Source organism: Gigantopelta aegis, chromosome 2 (genome assembly GCF_016097555.1).
Source record: "Gigantopelta aegis isolate Gae_Host chromosome 2, Gae_host_genome, whole genome shotgun sequence".
Taxonomy (NCBI): Eukaryota; Metazoa; Mollusca; class Gastropoda; order Neomphalida; family Peltospiridae; genus Gigantopelta; species Gigantopelta aegis.
The window spans coordinates 14410104-14431245 of NC_054700.1; the positions used below are offsets into that span (position 1 = coordinate 14410104).

General features: G+C 38.8%; 1 protein-coding gene across 1 annotated transcript in view; it reads left to right on the plus strand.

Moving 5' to 3' along the window:
* Positions 1-20767, plus strand: part of LOC121381600 (neuronal acetylcholine receptor subunit alpha-10-like) — a 193454-nt gene extending 172687 nt beyond the window's left edge. The window contains exons 5-7 of the mRNA XM_041510939.1: positions 1718-1827; positions 14123-14658; positions 16849-20767. Of these exons, the coding sequence (XP_041366873.1) occupies positions 1718-1827; positions 14123-14658; positions 16849-17360 (1158 nt within the window). The 3' untranslated portion in view covers positions 17361-20767. The remainder of the gene's footprint in view (positions 1-1717; positions 1828-14122; positions 14659-16848) is intronic.
* Positions 20768-21142: the final 375 nt, after the last annotated feature.

The following is a 21142-nucleotide window of genomic DNA, read 5'->3' on the forward strand; positions in this document are numbered from 1 at the left end:
TACACGTGTGTGGGGTATCATTCTCGATTTTGACAATTTCCAGGAAGGTCCAGTGGAACATTATTTGTGTCAATCGTTTTCATTATGTTGATCATACAGTTGTTATTGTTTTGTTTCTAGTCATGTTTATTGTTTGAATTTGCGATTTACTGATTAAAAAATGTCAACTTTTAAATTTCACTTCTGATTCCAATCGTCCTTCAAGATCTTTGGTGGTCATAAACCAACCTACTGTAATACTGAACTACCGGTTGTAATATTTGCCCAATTAATTCACTATTATCATATAACCATTCCCCACAGCTAATACAGACCCAGTGGTTTTCTGTTTTAAAAAAAGCTATTTTCCGTTTCATGTTTTTGCTAATTCCTTTTCATTTCCGTTTCAGAATACAATACGTAGGCCTAGTTAACAATTTAAATAAAACAAGTTGTGACAAATTAACATAACAGGCAGACAACGCTGTTTATTTATTTTTTTAAATCATAATTCTTGACAAAATATCAATTTTTAAAGTTTTAAATGATGAAAAAAATAAAAGTTGTTAAATCAAAGTAGGCCTTCATATTAGTAGCGAAAATTATAACAACTACATAAAGCATAATTGTCAACAATTAAGTGCACTGTTTTATTCAACGGGGCTTAGTGTTAACAAAACGTAAACATTTATTTTTATCACCGCTTTGACAGTCTAACGTCGTCTGCAATGTGAAGTATGCGCATGACACAGCGGAAATAAAGTAACATTGCAACGATCAGCCAGCCGTTTTTTGCTAAACGTTTGCAAACATATATTGACTGGTTCCCGAAGTGGTCATTCGGCGTAAAAATCAGTCTTCCATGACGAGCGTTAGCTGAACTTACTCCTAAAACAAAAAAACCTGTCCCGTCTGCGCAGGCGCAACGGACTAAGCAGTAACCCAGTCCCAAGTTCAGCCAGCAAACATTTTGCTAACGTTCGCGAAGTATTTGGTTCCCAAATTGGCCATTTGGTTTACCTTGAAGGGTATAATCCAGTCTAGTGGATGTTTTTCCGCTCGGTCTGGCTGAAAGTAGCCCCGGTAAATACGACACTACGCGTTTGCCAATAGTACTGCACACGGGCACGTAACGTGGAGTGGGCCTGTATGTTCAGTAACATCTGATTGCATTGAGATAGCCAATGTATGTACTATTTCATTGTCAGCAAACTTCCCAGATTTGCAGTAACAACAAGGTTATGTTGCTACTGCTGTTGATGATGATGACGAAGATGAAGAGTTTAAGGGGCGGGATTTAGCTCAGTCGATTGAGTTGTCGCTTGAGGTGCTTGCGTCGCAGGATCGAACTACCTCGGTGGATGCATTCAACTGATTGGGGTTTTTTCTCGTTCCAACCATAACTGGTCAAAGGCCGTGGTACGTGCTTTCCTGTTTGTGGGGAAATGCATGTAAAAGATCCTTGGTACATTAGGAAAATGTAGCGGGTTTCCTCTGATGACTAGGTGTCAGAATTACCAAATGTTTGACATCCAATAGCCGATGATTAATTAATCAATGTGCTCTAGTGGTGTCATTACACAAAACAAACTTTAATATCTAGGCTGGAACTGGACGAATCCATAAAAATACACACCCACACAACTTGTTGAAAAAAACCATATAGTTTATGATATGAATGGTGTGATGACTTTCAACATGATTACAACTAGCAATGTATTTTCTCTTCTTTTTTCAGGAATGGGAGGATGAACGGTTGATTTGGGATCCAAAAGACTTCAATGGTTTAGAAATACTTCGAATTCCTTGCGAGAAAATATGGCTGCCGGATATAGTTTTATACAACAGGCAAGTGTAATAGTAAATATCAATACAGCTGGGGAGTGTCAGTCCTATAGATGAATCATTTCACAGTTATTCGGGGCAGCAGTGACGTCTCTGCTAAATTATAATAAAATACACTTTGGACTACCTTGCACAGAGATACGATTTTGAAATTGTTAATGGTTTTGACGTTCAGGGTCCCGTTTTACGAAGCTATCTTGGCGCTAAGATCACCTTAAGTGCATTACTACGCTATGCACTTAAGGTTAAAGTTAAAGTTAGTTTTGTTTAACGACATCACTAGAGCACATTGATTTTATTCATCGGCTATTGGATGTCAAAGCACTTAAGGTGAACTTAGAGTTAAGATCGCTCTGTAAAACCAGATGACATTCGTTTCACACCTCTGCTGACTTCCGGAGATAGATATTTTTTATCGGTAGGACGCCAGACTGAAGTGAGAAATCTGAATGAAGAAGCTGTATTTCTGCGCAAGCCAGAGCAGAACAGAAGAGAATAGAACTGTATTCACTCAGAACACCAAACGGTGTTACATTGAGGTGTTTACAAGCATATATATACAATATAAGCCAGTGAACAATGTGTTTTTGACATTTGTGGTTGCATGCATTTGTGTATCATTGTCAAAACAGTGATGATATTAGCTGTTCGCGAAAGGTCAGTATATCCTGCCCTACCGACGGCACCCATGATGGATACAATCTGCAGCGGTGAATTCCGGGGTTGTTTTTCTTTCCAATATCGATTTTTAAAAATGTATTCGCTTTTCATCACTAAGGTCAACGTAAGATGTCGAGTCATATAAAATGGTTAGCGATGCATCCCATCAGAAAATAGCCTCTAAAAGTCTACCACAAACCTTTTGAAAACCTTCAGGAGTCGATGGATGTCGTAACGTTTCTGAAACAAGTTCTGTAACAGGACAATATTGCGTTGTTTGAAATCGGGTTAATAAGGACCAACCAGCCTCGGTGGCGTGGTGGTTAAGCCATCAGACATAAGCTTGGTAGGTACAGGGTTCGCAATCCGGTACCGGCTTCCACCGAGAACGAGTTTCAACGACTCAATGGGTAGGTGTATGGTCACTACACCCTCTTCTCTCTCACTAACCAACTAACAACCTGTTCTGGACAGACAGCCCAGATAGCTGAGGTGTGTGCCCAGGACAGCGTGCTTGAACCTTAATTGGACATAAACATGAAAATAAGTTGAAATGAAATAAATAAGGACCACGCCCTAAAATAGATTTGAATCTGCGATATATAAACACCGAGGGGGGGTGGGGGCAGTGGTAAAGCGCTCACTTGATGCGCAGTCGATCTGGGATCGATCCCTGTCGATGGGTCAATTGGGCTAGTTCTCGTTCCAGCCAGTGCACCACGACGGGTATATCAAAGGTCGTGGGTATGTACTACCCTGTCTGTGGGATGGTGCATATAAAAGATCCCTTGCTACTAATCGAAAAGAGTAGCCCATGAAGTGGCGACAGCAGGTTTCCTCTCTCAATATCTGTGTGGTCCTTAGTCATATGTCTGACGCCATATAACCGTAAATAAAATGTGTTGAGTGCGTCGTTAAATAAAACATTTCTTTCTTGGTTTCAGAAGGAATATTAGTCAATATAAAATATAAAGGCAAATTTGACTTGTGGGATGCTGTCCAGAGTCATCCGTTTTATCATACAGTTTAGACCAGGGACCAATTTACAAGTGTTCGGCATCTATTTCATGAAGAAAATTACATCATTACGGAAAACGGAGCATTTAAAGGGACATACTCTAGCTTTTAAACACTACGGCATATTTTTACTATCATAGTCGGGTTTGGTTTTTTTTTTTAACTGAAATCATACTTTACTTAGATTTTATGGTTTAGTGGATCAATTTCATTATATTATAAGTGGTTTTGGTCATCCTGGTATTTCTAATATCACAAAATACATTTCTCATATTTTTAAAAAATGCACTCGCGTCTGAGAAGTAAAAGTTATGAAGTCCAGTTTTAGTCTATTTTTAGAGGGTATTTCACCATTTCAAAGTCACACTCATGTTTCACTCAGTTGTAACTTTATCTAAATGCGTTACAGGTTTGTAGATTAACTAAACTTAGTGTTAATTTTCACGGGTTGAAACTAGCGTCTGTTCCTTTAAGGACGAAATGAAATGAAATATGTGTTCTTCTAACTATATTTGTTGTACGGTAGTAAGAAACAATAATAAGAATTGTGGTTTAGTCGTAGATTTACGTTTACGTGCAAAACTAAGCTTATGACGTAACTAGGCTTACGACGTAACTAGGCTTATGACGTCACTAGGCTTATGACGTAACTAGGCTTACGATGTTTAGTGAAGTTGGGCCCAGTACTGATTTGAATGTCCTTGTAGAAATGGAGATACCAACCTTATACCGTACCTTCAGTTGCTTCTTTTGATTCCAACTGTGGTGGGTAAATCAATGGAATATGATCTGTGACCCTGTTGTTGAGCGATATACCGTCTGCGGCTAATGAAAGGCATACTGTCACAGATTTAAGGACCTTTTTTCTCTAAAAATGGATAATAAATAAAAAAAATTACATTAATTGTTGGAAACCAAATCTAACTATCGCATTACCTTAACTGAACCATGATGGAGTGAAATCCATGTCATCCCTCTCAGCAATTTTAGTTTTTGAATTATGAACCATTGCCATAATTCAATTATTTTTACAAAATGTCATTAATAAATGGAGAATAGCGGTTGTGAAGATGGTTGAATAAAGTACATTTAGGGACAAATCAAATTATTTTTGTTCAGGTAATACTTTGTAAGACCATTAAATTGGTCAGTGGTCTGTGACAATATGCCTTTAAAAATAATATCTTTTAGATCGAATCACAAGTACCCTAAGTTTAACCCGTAAGCACCGCTAAGAAACATGGTGGTACCAGAGATCTATAGTCCTTCCCACAGGGATCGCCTTTTGTCATATTATGGAATTTACAAGTTATATATTTCTAAACCGACTGTTTTCTAAATTGCACACACAAAAAAAAGTAGTTATTTGATATTTCTAAAACACTTTTACATTTCTTCTTACGTTAAAACAAACTAAACTTATTAAAAAACAAAACGAAAGAAACAACAACAAAAAACACCAAAAACACCACACATTTTTGTAGGAGGATGGGACGGACTATAGAGGGACATTCAGATAGTTGTAGAGAGCGGTTATAACTGTCCGAATGTCCGTCCAGGGCCGCGTTCCACGAAGCGACCTTAGCCCTAAGATTACCTTAAGCACATAGCTACCCTATGCACTTAAGTTGATCTTAGGGCAAAGATCGCTTCGTGGAAAGGGGCCCAGGTATTTATTGAGAGAGAACTACAGCCATCTGTTCCGTTGCCGATATTTAATGTTACTGCAAATGTCGTAATGTTTGTGCTTGACTCCAAGGGAAGGGGTAGGGGACATCTTTCAATGTACCTCTTCACCCATCAACATGGAAACGCTACTTACGAATCTCAACACCTACCACAGTAATCCTGGTGGGAAAACCGTTATGCTAACGAGGCCAATGGCGGTCTTTTCTCTGCATGTATTTATGATATACATTTATTATTTTTTGCCCTTTTGCCCGTGACCTGGAATATTCTGCGTTCACCGCAGACAGGTAGAGGTGACTGGGATAACGAGAAGAGCCATGCTACCTGCAGTCAGTACCCGGACTTCTCGGTTAGACTGGCTAATTGAATTGGCGCCACGCAGGCAGGCGGAGCGTCGAATCGGTTGTTTCACGCTACAGTTCATAACAACTCCGCAACCTGCTCTCTGCGGTATTGGATATTCTTGGCAAGAACGGAGAGCACCAGCTAATATCTGACTGCATTAGCAATCGTTTTGAGAATGATCCTAATTAAGTGCAAATGTACTACATCTTAGTCTTATCGGCCGCCTGATAAACTGCAGTTTGCTCACACTGACTTCGCCAGACAGGAACGTTCCACATGCTTATGTCAATAATGTTTTGCACGCGTGTTGAAACAAACTTTCTCTGTGCTTCTATCAATAATGTTTTCTAAAAAAAAAAAAAAAAAACCTCTCGGTCTTTAACGTGTACCAGACCAGTTTGTTCCGATTAATTTGACATTGGTGTGTGTGTGTGTGTGTGTGTGTGTGTGTGTGTGTGTGTGTGTGTGTGTGTGTGTGTGTGTGTATTATGTATGCATGTATATATATATATATATATATATATATATATATATATATATATATATATATATATATGTATGTATGTATGTATGTGTGTGTGTGTGTGTATGTATGTATGTGTGTGTGTATATATATGTATGTATGTGTGTGTGTGTGTGTGTGTGTATATATATATGTATGTATATATATATGCAGTGTTGCGCTTAACCTTTTTTTTGAGTTGCCATCCGGTCTATTTTCACTTGCCCGAATAATATTTCCAAAAAACAAAAACAATAGTGCTAAAGATTATAAGAGAAAAAAAAAAATATCGGTCGCCAGGCGGGCAACCTTACTGTGGGTTTTCAGTTGCCCATCGTCTTTTTCAGTCGCCAGGAGCGATCGGGCGACCGTTCAGTTCGAACCCTGTATATGTATATGTGTGTGTATATATATATATATATATATATATATATATATATATATATATATATATATACAGTCAAACCTGTATATAATGGCCACCCAAGGGACCTGACAAAAGTGGCCGTTATAGAGAGGTGACCCTTATATACATGTTCAAAATTATAACCCATATATTAAAGAATATCACAACTGTCATGAAAAAAAGATGTCGCATTTTTAAACCATTCCCACACTAGCTTGTTTATGTCATCATTGCCTGTTGCTTTCTTCTGCCTTTTTCTTTCGGCTGAAACATTAACCAGTAACTGCGTGTCTCGGAAGTTACACTTCCAAGCTAACTCTCGATGAAGCTGGACGCTGTCACCTGTGCTCTCGACTTGCCGTCCCCCCCCCCCCCCCCCCCCCCCCCCCAATCTGGGGGGCTTGATTGCAAGCTTTGGATCGCTGCCGGCGGTCCGGGCAGGAGCCGTTGCGAAGAGGATGGCCGTCGCTCAGCCGAGCGACCAGCCTGTTAAGGCAAGGCCTCCGCCTTCACAGGCACCGTCCCCCTCCGACTCGGAAGCCGTCTGGGAAGTTCAGATCGGGAAAATCAGGTCCGGCCTCCTGAAGTTCGTGCAGTGGGACACCTCGGATCCGGCATTACTGATGGGCGGACTAGTGGAACCAGAGCTGAAACAACTGCCTGATGGAAGCGCTTACGAGCTACACACCATCAAGTCTACAGCCGGCAAGACGGGGTTGGTACTAACTCAGCGCCGAGAAGGAGTCTACCAACAAGCGGTCCTAGTTAGAGAGATGGATAGCCATACCATCCACAGGATCGTCAAGACCCTTTTCGGCAACGACTACCGGAGTGTTATAACCATCCTCGCCGACCAGAGATGGAAGCACTTCATCCCCGCCTTTGCCGGTTCTCCGCTCATCAGTTCGCCGTAGGCCAACCTCCACACCCTAACGGCCTTAACGAGGTCACTCACGTGGACATATAGATTGGACTTTAAACATTACCTTCGTTCAAAATTTTATGTCAAAATTACTTTTTTTTAAATATTATTAAATAGTCCGATCCTCTCTTCTTTCTCTTATTTATTTTTGGACTGTCCTTCTAAAATGCTCCAAATTATATAAATATTCGGCCGAGCAGTCAATTCTTTTCTTTTTTTGGCTTGTAATTCTTTTCTTATTTTTTTAAAATTATTCTATTAACCTTTTTACTAATTGCTATTTTAAAAATTCTGCCCATTTTCAATACTACTCATCTCCCCCCCCCCCCCCCCCCCCCAACATCCCGAGTCAGGCCACCGATCTTATCGGAGGTCGGACTCGGGATGGACGTGTTCGAAACCCTAGTGGTATATGGGCACGTTAAACTAGTTATCATCGTCATCATCATCGGAAGTTACTGAGTGTCCGTTTGTTTTTCAGTTACGATCAGAGAATTACAATGGAACTTTACTTTGACAGGAAATAAACCCAAAGCTTTTACATGACATGGCCATATAAACACATTTAATTTATAATTTTTAAGATGATTGAAAAAGTAAAGACAATCAGGGTCAAAACATAAACCAAAAAACGTCTTTACGACGATCACCTTATGACCGTTATAGCAAGTTCAACCTGTGATTTGGGGTGGAAAATAGTGACCGATGGCCGTTATGGACAGGTGACCGTTATGTACAGGTCAAATAAAGAAGGAAATGCATTGGGGGATTTATAGTGGCCGTTATAGGCAGGTGACCGCTATGTACAGGTGACCGTTAGACCAGGTTCGACTGTATATATGTGTGTGTGTGTGTGTGTGTGTGTGTGCTTAACATGGAAGTATGTATATTATATTATACTGTATTGATCGAATTTTATTAAACAAATTGTTTACAATTCAGCATCATGTATTATTATTTAACCTATTATTAACAGAAATATACAGTGAAACCTCTCAAAACAGAAAGGTTTTTTAACCGTTCTGTGATGCACACTTCGTTTAATACTAAAATGTAGCCTTCTAAATCGAGAAATGGTCTAAAGCCCAAAACACACCGGATCTGGGTATGGTGGGTCTGAGTCTGGCGAGTATGGTACCAATCAAAAATAAAGCGCACTAAATTGAATGTAACAACACACACCGCGTCTGTCCTGGCGCGAACTACACATTTGGCAGCAGACGACATAAAACATGTTCTGAGTTTTCACAGAGCCAGACTGACAGTTACACAATACTCGAACCTCACTCTCTCATTTTTCTAATAAACCTCAGAAAAGGTATATATTAATTAATGTGGATTTTTTATACTTATTGTTGATGTTTATAGAAGTATATTTATCGCGTGAACGCGTTAATATATATATATATATATATATATATATATATATATATATATATATATATATATATATATATATATATATATATATATATCGATAACATGTTACAGTTACAGACCCAGATGTCAAAATACACCAGACACTTTGCCACACTCGCCAGACCCAGACCCAGCTTTAGTGTGTTTTGGGCCTTAATAAGCAGTTTCGTTCCGTAATATTTTAACATACTCATATACCACAGAGGGTTCGAGCATGTCCGCCAGGGGCCCAACCCGGGGCAGATAATAAGCGGTAATGGTTTATCACGAAAAGAATGTCCTTGAAAGTCTATTCCTCGGTGGCGCCCCCTGACCACGTATCCAAACACTGTTATTATCGTCTGCTTTGTTTTTCTGTTTTTCTTCATTTAACTCCAGTTGTCACGAATGAAACCACCTTGCACATTTAGATGGTGTCATTAACTCACTGACCCAGGTTATTAGTGTAATTATGAATTCGACCCAGCTATAACGTTTTAATCATTAAATTGTACATCACTTAAACGTTTTTCTTAGATTACATTTTATTTTTAAATACGTGTACATGTGTTTGTTGTAGTCCTGTTGTATATAGTAACATTAATTGCATTATAAGCGAAGTAAACAAATGTACAGATCTTGAGAACAGAAAAAGGATTTTTATCTGAAGTACATTTCCTGTAGCAATTGTTAAACCGCTCTTCAACTGTTCATTAAAGGGACATTCCTGGGTTTGCAGCAATTTTTAAGATGTTATCGACTAACAGAGAGTATTGTAATTACATATCAAATATATTTTTCTGCATAAAAAAATAGTGGCTGTATATTAAACGTGTTTTTGATCGTTCTAATATTTGTACTAGGTTAAATTTCATCTTATTTCCTAAACTATTGTTTTTTCGTACGTACGAAATTATTTGAAGACAAAATCCAGATTGGGCTTCTTACAAATATTAAGACGATCAGAAACACATGGAATATACAGACACTGATATTCTAAACAAGAAACTATATTTAATATGCAAGTTTAATCGTAGAAATATTTTATTAGTCGGAAACATCTTACAATGCAGCAAACTCATGAATGTCCCTTTAATACTGTATTTTACATACTCTTTTAAACAATATAGTATATCTCAAATCATTTGGTTAAACATGAGCTTTCAATCCAATATGTATCATTAATGACTTTCTTTACTTCGAGACAACTTCCATATTTAAAATCGTACCTCCGTACCATGCAGATTCAAGACCCGATTTACGTGATGCGACCTACATAAAAATCATTAGGAAAATGTTCATCTCTTCCCATCGTCTGTATCTATCTAATTAAAGTGTTAATTAGAGCGGCTACCACATTGTCATGCTGAGAGACGTGATCGGGTTTCGTATCGGCTTGACAATCGTGTTAGGCATGTTTCCGCAAATAGTTTGTGGGATAATAAACTTGCAGTACCATGATTCCTGGCGTGGTTCTAATGGATCTGGTTACTGAAACAAAGAAAGACGATTCCAACAGCTCCTGCTGGTTTCTCGAGATAACGAAATTATAGACTAAGAGATGAATAATAAAATAGCGTGTTTGCATTAGTCATGGATTTTGAGAGAGAGAGAGAAAAATTTATAATAAGTGCAAATGAAATCTGGGTAGCTGTTAATGCAATCGTCTTTTTTTTTTTTTTTTTTTTTTTCTCTTTTCTTTTTAAGTATTAAAGAGACAGACCCTACTTTTTAAACACTACGACATATTTTTCACTTTTAAAGCTGTTTATGATCACTGAAATCAAACATTACTTATAGTGTAACTGTTTGTTGTTTAGACTATCCATTTCGAAGTGTTTCTGGTCATCCTGGTGTTTCTAATACCACAAACTGTATTTTTCATAGTTTTAAAAACGCACGTGCATCTGAAAAGTAATGGTTATGGAGTCGCGTTTTCGTTTATTATTAAGGGTATTTCAACGTCACAGACTCTTCTTTCACTCTGTTTTATCCAGATTTGTTACAGGTTTGCAAATTAACCAAACTTACTGTCCATTTTTTACGGGTTAAACTAGGGTCTAGGTGAAAAATATGCCTTAGTGTTTAAAAACTAGGGTATGTGCCTTTAACGCGCCTTTTGTTATAAATATTAGTGGTATTATTTTTAGGGGTCGATATGAAACGAGCGGTTGTATTCTGAAATTTTGTCATACCTTTAATTTATTTTGAGAAAATCCAACCACTACAATTTCTTTTGGAGAAACTGGATTCGCCCTACTCCGCAACATACGGGGCGGGAGGTAGCCCAGTGGTAAAGCGCTCGCTTGATACCCGGTCGGTTTAGAATCGATCCCAGTCGGTAGCATATAAAACATCCCTTGCTGCTAATCGAAAAGAGTAGCCCATGAAGTGGCGACAATGGGTTTCCTCTCTGTATATATCTGCGTGCTCCTTAACCATATGTCTGACGTCATATAACAGTAAATTAAATGTGCTAAGTGCGTCGTTAAATAAAACATTTCCTTCCGTAACATACGGTCCTGTCTAAACATAACGGGTAATAATTGATCTGAAAACCAGTCGAGCATTTAATGTCTGGATTCCGGACGTTGTTTGAAAATTAGTTAAAGTGTGTAGTATTAAAGCGGATCGGTCGTTTATTTGTGTAATTTATTTACATTTCTATACATAGAAAACAAAAATGCTTCTCATAACGGTTCATTTGTTTAATGGTCGATACTTTTAAATTAGCATAGTCTATTTGACTTCCCTTTAAGAAATGCGTTATGGATTTAAGGTAATCGCTTCCACTGAATAACAGTTAAATTGCAGTGGGCGTAATGATGGTGACTATATTAGAATCAAAGATATTTCATTCCTTAACAGCTTATCTGGCCCCGTGCTTACAAACCTTCAAGTCTAGACTTTAATAAAGTCCAGACTTTAACGTCATGGCAACGCCATTCAAATAGCATTACGTTAAAGTTTGGACTTTATTAAAGTCTAGACTTTAAGTTTTATAAGCACGGGCCCAGTAGTGAAGGATTTACCACAGAATAAATGGAATGTATTTTTTTTATTTCCAAGTGTAGCCTCGCTGGATCATTCCACAATATCATTGGGTCATTTGGGTATTTTAAGTTTGCATTTACTATTTGAGACTAGCCTTATGGATAGCGTCAGTTTATCCAATTTACGATGTTTTCGATTTAATTCAAACACAGCTTTTGTGGGCGAGACATATCCCAGTGGTACAGTGCTCGCTCGATGCGCGGTCGGTGTGGGATCGATCCCCGTCGGTGGGCCCATCGGGCTATTTCTCGTTCCATCAAGTGCACCACGACTGGTACATCAAAGGCCGTGGTATGTACTACCCTGTCTGTGGGATGGTGCATATAAAAGATCCCTTGCTGCTAATTGAAAAGAGTAGCCCATGAAGTGGTGACAGCGGGTTTCCTCTCTCGATATCTGTGTGGTCCTTAATCATATGTCTGACGCCATATAACCGTAAATGCAATGTGTTGAGTGCGTCGTTAAATAAATTTAAAAACAATTTCTTTGGATAACTGTGTGGTCCTTAACCATATGTCTGACGCCGTATAACCGTAAATACAATGTGTTGAGTGCGTCATTAAATAAAACCTTTTTTTTATTGAATATCTGTGTGATCCTTAACCATATGTCTGACGCCATATAACCGTAAATACAATGTGTTGATGCGTCGTTAAATAAAACTTCTTCTTTTTTTTCATTGGCAAGCTAATGCATTGTTGAAGCAGATAGAAGGAAATTTATCGATTTTAATTTCAAACCAGACTGATCTTGAGAGTGGCGGACATCCTAAGAACGGATAAGGAATTACTAGCCTCGGTGGTGGTGTCATGGTTAAGCCATCGGACATAAGGCTGGTAGGTACAGGGTTCGCAGCCCGGTACCGGCTCCCAGCCACTGCGAGTTTTAACGACTCAGTGTAAGACCACCACACGCTCTTCTCTCTCACTAACAACTAACCCACTGTCCTAGACAGATAGCTGAGGTGTGTGCCTAGGAAAGCGTGCTTGAACATTAATTGGATATAAGCACAAACATAAGTTAAATGAATGAATGAATGAATGATAAAGAATGACGTATTGTCATGGGGCATTCGTTAACAGACCAAGCCCCATAAATTGTTTAATGTCGACCATGTCACAACATCCTTTGGGCTGCATTGGGCAGAGATACAATTCTTAATACGTCCATGGTTTTGTCGTTCCGATTTGCTATTGACATTAATATCAATCTGATGTCAGAGTTATGTTTGTCGGAGCTATTACACTTAAAGATTCTCATGTCAGAGTAGAAGTCTTGAAAGATGTTTTTGGTCAGCGAGAATTTACAGTCTGAGGTATGACATTCTCACCATTCGCAGACAAGTGTTCGCGAAATTTTAGTTTGAGGAAAACTATTTGTTTTCAAACTGTAATTATCTCGTGTGCGTACCACTGGTTTACATCATATAACACGAATTTCCTCTATTCTGGGATAAACAATGTATATATAACCCAGCACAATATATCAAACTAGCAATATTTGTGGTTATTTGCGTTTTCCTTCGCGTGTTTTGTATAACGTTGAACGATAAAACCGTATCCCCATATCAAAGTCGTATATATATCTGCACAAGGCAGAGTTGTAAGGACGTTAGGCAAAGTTGTGATGGCTTCCATGATTCACTATCAAGTGCTTGTCCTTAGGAGGACCGCCACTACCCTGGGAGATTCGTAATTCTTCATTTGTGAACGGCCTCCTACACCAAAACAGGTAAGGAAATGGAAGGAAATGTTTTATTTAACGACGCACTCAACACATTTTATTTACAATTATAAGTTTCCTTATATGATATGTATGTTGTCACCAAAATCAACGTTATCGGTTGATTGTTTAGGTTGTTACCGTCATATCTTGGTTGTTTTTATTGTTTACGTCATCGCCAGATGGAGTTGCTTGTTGACGTCATCGCCTGATTGTGTTGGGTTGTTGACGTCACCGCCTGATTGTTTTGTGTTGTTGATGTCATCGCTTGATTGTTTTGATTGTTGACAACATTGCCTAATTACCTGATTGTTTTCGGTTGTTGACGTCATCTCCTGATTGTTTTGGTTGTTACTGTCATTGTCCGATTACCTGGTTGTTTTCGGTTGTTGACGTCATTGCCCGATTGTGTTGGTTGTTGACGTTATCGCCTGATTGTTTTGGTTGTTGACGTCATATCCTGATTATTTTGGATTGTTGACGCCATCGCTTTTATTGTGTTTCTTATTGACGTCACCGCCTGTAATGTTTTGCTTACTGACGTCATCGCTTGATTGTGTTTCTTGTTCTTTGCCTATTTCAGCGCCGATGACTTCACCAAGGGGTACATGAACAGCAAGGCCATGGTCAACAACAACGGCAACGTCTTCTGGCCGCCGCCCGCCAAGTTCAGGAGCTCGTGTAAGATCGACATCACGTACTTCCCCTTCGACGACCAGATCTGCGAACTCAAGTTCGGCTCGTGGACGTACGACGGCTTCCAGGTGGACGTCACCAACAGGTCGCACCAGGTCGACCTCCAGAACTACGTCTTCAGCGGCGAGTGGGAGCTACTCGACGTCCTCGTCAAGAGAACGGAAGTCTACTACGCGTGCTGCAAGGAGCCCTACCCGGACGTCCGGTTTACGATCATCATCCGGCGGAAGACGCTGTACTATCTGTTCAACATCATATTCCCATGTCTGTGGCTCACCATTCTCAGTCTCCTCGGGTTCTGGTTGCCGCCCGATTCCGGGGAGAAAATTACTCTTGGGATTACAGTGCTTTTAGCGTTTTCTGTGTTCATGCTGTTGATAGCGGAAAACATGCCGGCCACCTCAGAGTTTGTACCGTTGATCGGTAAGTAAGTTACTCCCCTTAGCATAAGAATTGTTTCCCCTTTTTTTCAATAGGTCTCACTATACAGTTCACTTCCGGGTGAGAGTTCATTCATCAATTCGTGAAAAGGGCAATCCCATGGGGGAAATACCAAGACACTTGAATATATTTAAGAGAGGACGGGGCCCCTGGCAGCTCCCCTTAAAAAAGCCTCTGTATTTCAGTTACAATAATAGCTAATCAATGAATCAATGAATCGATGAATGTTTAACAACATGTTACAAAACTAAAGATAGGCTATTAGGTGTCAAACAAAGGTAAGGTTTCACAGTTCACTTCCGCGTGAGAGTTCATTCATAATGGTCCACTATAGGTCCTAATTGTGACATATGTTGTGGTTTACATATTTACTTTTAGGAATTGGAGGAGGAAATAAAACAATTTGTGTATTTATTGGTAAGCCTTCTGGCTGAATTTTGCCTATGTTATTTTGTGATATTGTCCATTGACCTTCTGGGACATGGGTGTATTGCGGAAGAGACAGCCGGCGTGAATCTGTTCAGCCCGGTACTACAGCCAGATGTGGTTGTATAGCAAAAAACAAAACAAATTTCTCAATTTTGGAGTGAAAATAAATGCTTAGATAATGTATGTTCGCAATGGTGTATGTTGGCAATTTCCATTTGAAGTTGGGCAATTTAACATAGATTTCAATGGCAGATGACATCTGTATAGATTCAATAGATTAAAATGATTAAATAGCACTGATTAATATGTTAATATCCCAAATGGCTCCATATAATTTAAAGCAATTAAATTACTCCCGTCAATGTTTTTCACGACGAGGGCCTTTATGATAGTAGTAACAAACATGTTTTATTGCATCAAAATATATTCACGCATTTGCCGTAGGAGACACAAATGCCTTTTAGTATTCTAGAACTGAGCACTTCTCTACCGCTTCCTTGGAGTGTATCGCCCACCTACCACCTACCTCCTCTCTCTCTCTCTCTCTCTCTCGCTCTCTCCTCTCTCTCTCTCTCTCTCTCTCTCCTCTCTCTCTCTCTCTCTCTCTCTCTCTCTCTCTCTCTCTCGCTTGTTATGGACTCATATCAAATAATATGGTACTTTATTTTTGTATTAATCCCGTGATAATAAACCGATTCATTTCTGAAAATATTCACATCTATTCAAATCATAATTTATTACTACTTAAAAGAAAGTGTTCGTTGTCAATATTAATTTTACCGGCCTCGGTGGCGTCGTGGCAGGCCATCGGTCTACAGGCTGGTAGGTACTGGGTTCGGATCCCAGTCGAGGCATGGGATTTTTAATCCAGAGACCGACTCCAAACCCTGAGTGAGTGCTCCGCAAGGCTCAATGGGTAGGTGTAAACCACTTGCACCGACCAGTGATCCATAACTGGTTCAACAAAGGCCATGGTTTGTGCTATCCTGCCTGTGGGAAGCGCAAATAAAAGATCCCTTGCTGCTAATTGGAAGAGTAGCCCATGTAGTGGCGACAGCGGGTTTCCTCTCAAAATCTGTGTGGTCCTTAACCATATGTCTGACGCCATATAACCGTAAATAAAATGTGTTGAGTGCGTCGTTAAATAAAACATTTCTTTTTTTTTTTTTTCAATATTAATTTTTGACATGAGTGCGTGCACGTTTCATAAGTCTCAAAATTGTCTATTTAATTTTATGTAAGTAAACCTTTATTAGTCATATTGTTCATATGTACCGTTGACAAAATATGCCAGTGGTGGATCCAGATAATCCATTTAGCAGAAGGGGGGAGGGGGGGGCAGTGGCATGTGGCCAAAGGCCACAAACGTTCTCGAAGTGATTTCTCGGATTCTCCTACGTAAAAAATGAAAAAAAAAATCAAATAAAAATATATATGTCGCAAAATTTAGGGGTGGGGGCTTAGATCCGCCACTGTATACAGTATGTATCCCCCCTCCCCCACCTTGAGAAGCAGGTGACACCTGCCCCAAGTCATACTAAAATTATGTTTCAATGGCCATCACTGGCAATAATAAATAGCAATATCGTAGTTCTTTATGTTTATTATTATTATTATTGCTCTGTTTACCTTTACTGTTATTTCCGTCTGTCCTTTTCGGTGAATGATAGCTGTTTCGGTACTTACCAACACAATCGATGGACCTCGCTTGTTAATAAATCCAAATGTGTATTTTTATTGCAGGCATCTACCTGACGGTTACCATGGCAATGACGTCACTCTCCATCATCCTGACGGTGTTTGTGTTGCAGCTGCACCACGTAGGGCCCCACCAGAAGCCGGTGCCGAGGTGGCTGCGGGCCCTCATATTCGACGTGTTCGCCAGACTAGTGTGTATGGGCCGTGCGTCCACGTTTATGAACCGCACGTATGGCAAGTGCGACAACTTGTACTTGTCGACTTTCATGGAAAACGTGGAAGGAGGTAACTGTAACGGCTCCGTTCCGCACAGCGGAGTCACCATCTCCCACGAACGCATTGACCACACAGGGGAGGTAATAACGAAACACATCCGGGGCCTGGTGTCCCGCCAGGACAATGAGGAGAGCCACCAGGATCTCGTTCAGGAGTGGCAGTTCGTAGCTCACGTTGTCGACAGACTACTTTTCTGGATTTTTCTATTTTTCGCCGTTGTGTCTTCGCTGACGATTCTCGTTATAAAACCGTTATTAAAACCCGACCCCATTGTTACCTGACGTGACGGCATCGTGATTGATTCGTCGTGACGTCAGCATGTGGCGTAAAAAAAAAAAATGTTATAATTACCTGTTGCGAGGATGAGTGTTTACTGCAACTACAGCATTGTCAGTCAACAGTTATTCTAAGATGGAAAGTTTCTACTAGAAGAAAGTCGAAGTTTAAAAAAAAAAATGCACTTAGACAGAGGAATAGACGCCATTGAGAATTTCTCTTCGTTAATTTGGATTCATACTTCTTGATAGGATTAATTTATTCCTCTTTAAAAATGACTGGAAATCTTATTCTGAATGTTTCACCATGTAAATAAAATATGTATGAGATTATCCATCTTCAAATGAGACATGCTTCCAGACACCCTAATTAGGTCTCTGCCTTCCATTGTCAGTTACCATTCGTCATGTTTATTGTATAACTCTCTTCCCCCATATGCCCAAGTATTTTCAACGGGCTTAAATTTTTTTTTTTTTTTTTTTTTTTTTTTTTTTTTTTTCATAGACTCATTAAGAGTATAACAAATAGGAAAGGTAAATTTTAAAGGTACAATGTGATTTTTTTTTATTATTATTTTTAGTTTTAGTTTTCTTCGCGTGAAGAATATTTTCAATCTAACAAAATTGGATCTTACTGGTAACGCCGACTAATCGTCGTCAGTACTAACGAAAGCCAGTGTTACCAAATGACCGGATGATCTTTCATTTGGCCAATCAAAACACCACGGTGATAATAGTGTTGGCATATAGCTAAACAAAAAACAGAAATACTTTTTCCGATGACAGATCATCTGAGCCCTGGTTTACGAAGTGTTCTTTGCGTTAAAATCACTTTAAATCACTAAGTATTATTATCGAACTTTGTAAAATGGGGCTCAGGACACGTGTCACCATGTATATTTTTTTTCATATCTGAATATTCGTTAGTAAAATATTTTAATTTGTTTAGCAGATTTCTTTTCACGCCTTGAAGGGATTAATTTGTTGGCTCCTTATATTACGCAAATAGAATTATATAGTTTTTTTGTTCATCAGTGTATGCTCCATTTAACCGAAAAATAGAAAACGTAGCTTTGGTGAGAAATAAATTTCGTTCTTCCACATAAATCTGCACTTAGGTCTGAAAGACTTTCACCATGTTATTATGTTAGAAGAACATTAAGTTGCTAGCTGATGAAGATGCCAAACATTTTTTTAATTCTGTGTTATGCATTTTATTTGTTGTATTCTTTGTAGTTTGTTTGTTATATTCCTTGTTAAATCTTTTTCTGTTTCCTTTTCTTCTCTCTTCTGTTTCCAAGGTCAAAAGTTATCATTTGGCTAGAACGAAATACAATAACGGCTATAAAAAAATTAAAAATAATAGACTGCAGTGAAACTAATGTAAGGAGCACTTTTTGCAGTGCTAGAGCGGGATTTAGCTTAGTCGGTTGAGTGCTCGCTTGAGGTGCTTCCGTCGCAGGATCGAACCACTTCAGGGGATTCATTCAACTAAATGGGCTTTTTCTCGTTCCAAGCAGTGCACACAACTGGTCAAAGGCCGTGGTATGTGCTTACCTGACTGTGGGAAAGGACATATAAAAGATCCCTTTTTGTATTAGGAAAAAATGTAGTGGGTTTCTTTTGATGACTACGTGTTAGAATTACAAATGTTTGACATACATCCGATAGCCGATGATTAATTATTCATCGTGTTCTAGTGATGTCGTTAAACAAAGCAAACTTTGTGCATTGATAAAGTCTGGGATGCGATGGGACGTAGGATCAATCGTCCTCGGTAAACTCGGTGTTTTTCCCCGTCCCAATGCGTTCACCACGTCTGGTGGATTAAAGTGCGTATAAACGGTTCATTGCTGAATTTTGGCACAAATGCTTACTCTCTCTCTCTCTCTCTTTCACTCTCTCTCTCTCTCTCTCTCTCTCTCTCTCTCTCTCTCTCTCTCTCTCTCTCTCTCTCTCTCTCTCTCTCTCTCTCTCTCACTGTTTTTCTTATTTCACTCATTCAATCTACAGTTTCCTTGGTTTGTCTTTTCATTATTTTTGAGTATCTACTGTGATAGTGATAGCGATATTATACTCTATCTATATATTTATTGAACGTGTGACAGATATTGGCATTGAATGAAGTTATTTCATTAATATGAACGCACATTGTAAATTCGAATTAGATCTAAACTGTTCAGCTTTAGATCTGACTAATTTGGGCACAACAGAGAGAGAGAGAGAGAGAGAGAGAGAGAGAGAGAGAGAGAGAGAGAGAGAGAGAGAGAGAGAGAGAGAGAGAGAGAGAGAGAGAGAGAGACAGAGAGAAATTACATTATTGTTTTTACTTTTAATAATTATGTTTGGTAGCCGTGACCTGTTTTCAAACAGCTGTATTTTTAATTATTTACTTTTTTTAAAGGTACTTGGCCATCTCACAACATATTTCTGTCTTTTAAAAAAAGTGATTTTGCTTGAAATAGCCATTTATGTTTACATATAGTCATTTGACATCGGTTTCTGAGTGTATAATCATCGGCAAGTTGATTCGACACAATACACTCAACATGTTCAAATCTAGAGGTGAGGATATGCCTACGTTGATGATCTTTCAGGATAAGGTGTTCTGAATTGTCATCCTGGCGACTCAGTTTACTTGACTGTTCTCATACCAATCCTGCCGACTTCCAAACGGCCACACCACAATGTTGGAACAACTAAGAACGATGGATGTACAGAAATGGATATTCTAAGCAAGGATGTCTAATTTTAAGCAGCAGTACTTTTGGTTATAGGAATCAACGTATATCATATCAAATGATATGGAACTCTGATTACATTGTTTAATAAATATTATGTATCTAGGGCGTATATGTATGTAATAAAATATTTTGGAGATGCTTTTTTTTTAAATATAATTGCGATTAAAACTTTGTCTCGACAAAATATATGTCAAAAGGTGTTGGGTTTTTTTTTCCGTTAAATAGTTGTTAAAGTAATATTTCCAAAATTTATACAATTATATTTTCTTGTCTTTTTTATCCTTTTCAAAACCTTTTATTCCTACCTGAAAAAAGAAGAAGTAATGTTTGTGTACCACAGGATATTGAAATGTTTAAAATTACACTGATGAATGAAAATGATTTATTTAAACTGTATTGCAAGGAATATGATAATGATGTTATGTGCGATGTAACTATTCACTGATGTACGATGTAATTATCATAATTTATTCACCATGTCATCTGCCTTCATCGCTGATTTTTCTTTCTTGCTTGTGTTTTCATACAGATGTGTTTGAGAAGTGAGCCGGCCTCATGCCGTTTAAGTCATTGTTTCCACTCTTTGTTGCTCTTCATTACTGCAGATGAGGAATATCATTAATATTGTCACAGCTGAATAAATTATATCTATTTAAATTGAAAACAAAAGTCACGTTTGTTTGTCTTTCTTTCTTTGGCATGTACTACTGTTAAAGGCACATTGTCACAGACCACTGACCTATTTAATGGTCTAACAAAGTATTACCTGAACAAAAATAATTTGATTTGTCCTATGTCTTTAATACTTACTTTCAAAGAGCTGCATGATAACAAAATTAGCTGCCAAATAATGCTATACCATTGAAAAGCTTCTCTCTGTCTTTGTATCTTTGTTTCTATATCTGTCGGGCGGGGGTAGCCCAGTTTTAAAGCGCTCGCTCGATACACGGTCTGTCCGGGATCGATCCCCGTCGGTGCACACATTGGGTTATTTCTCGTTCCAGCCAGTGGACCACGAGTGATATATCAAAGGCTGTAGTATGT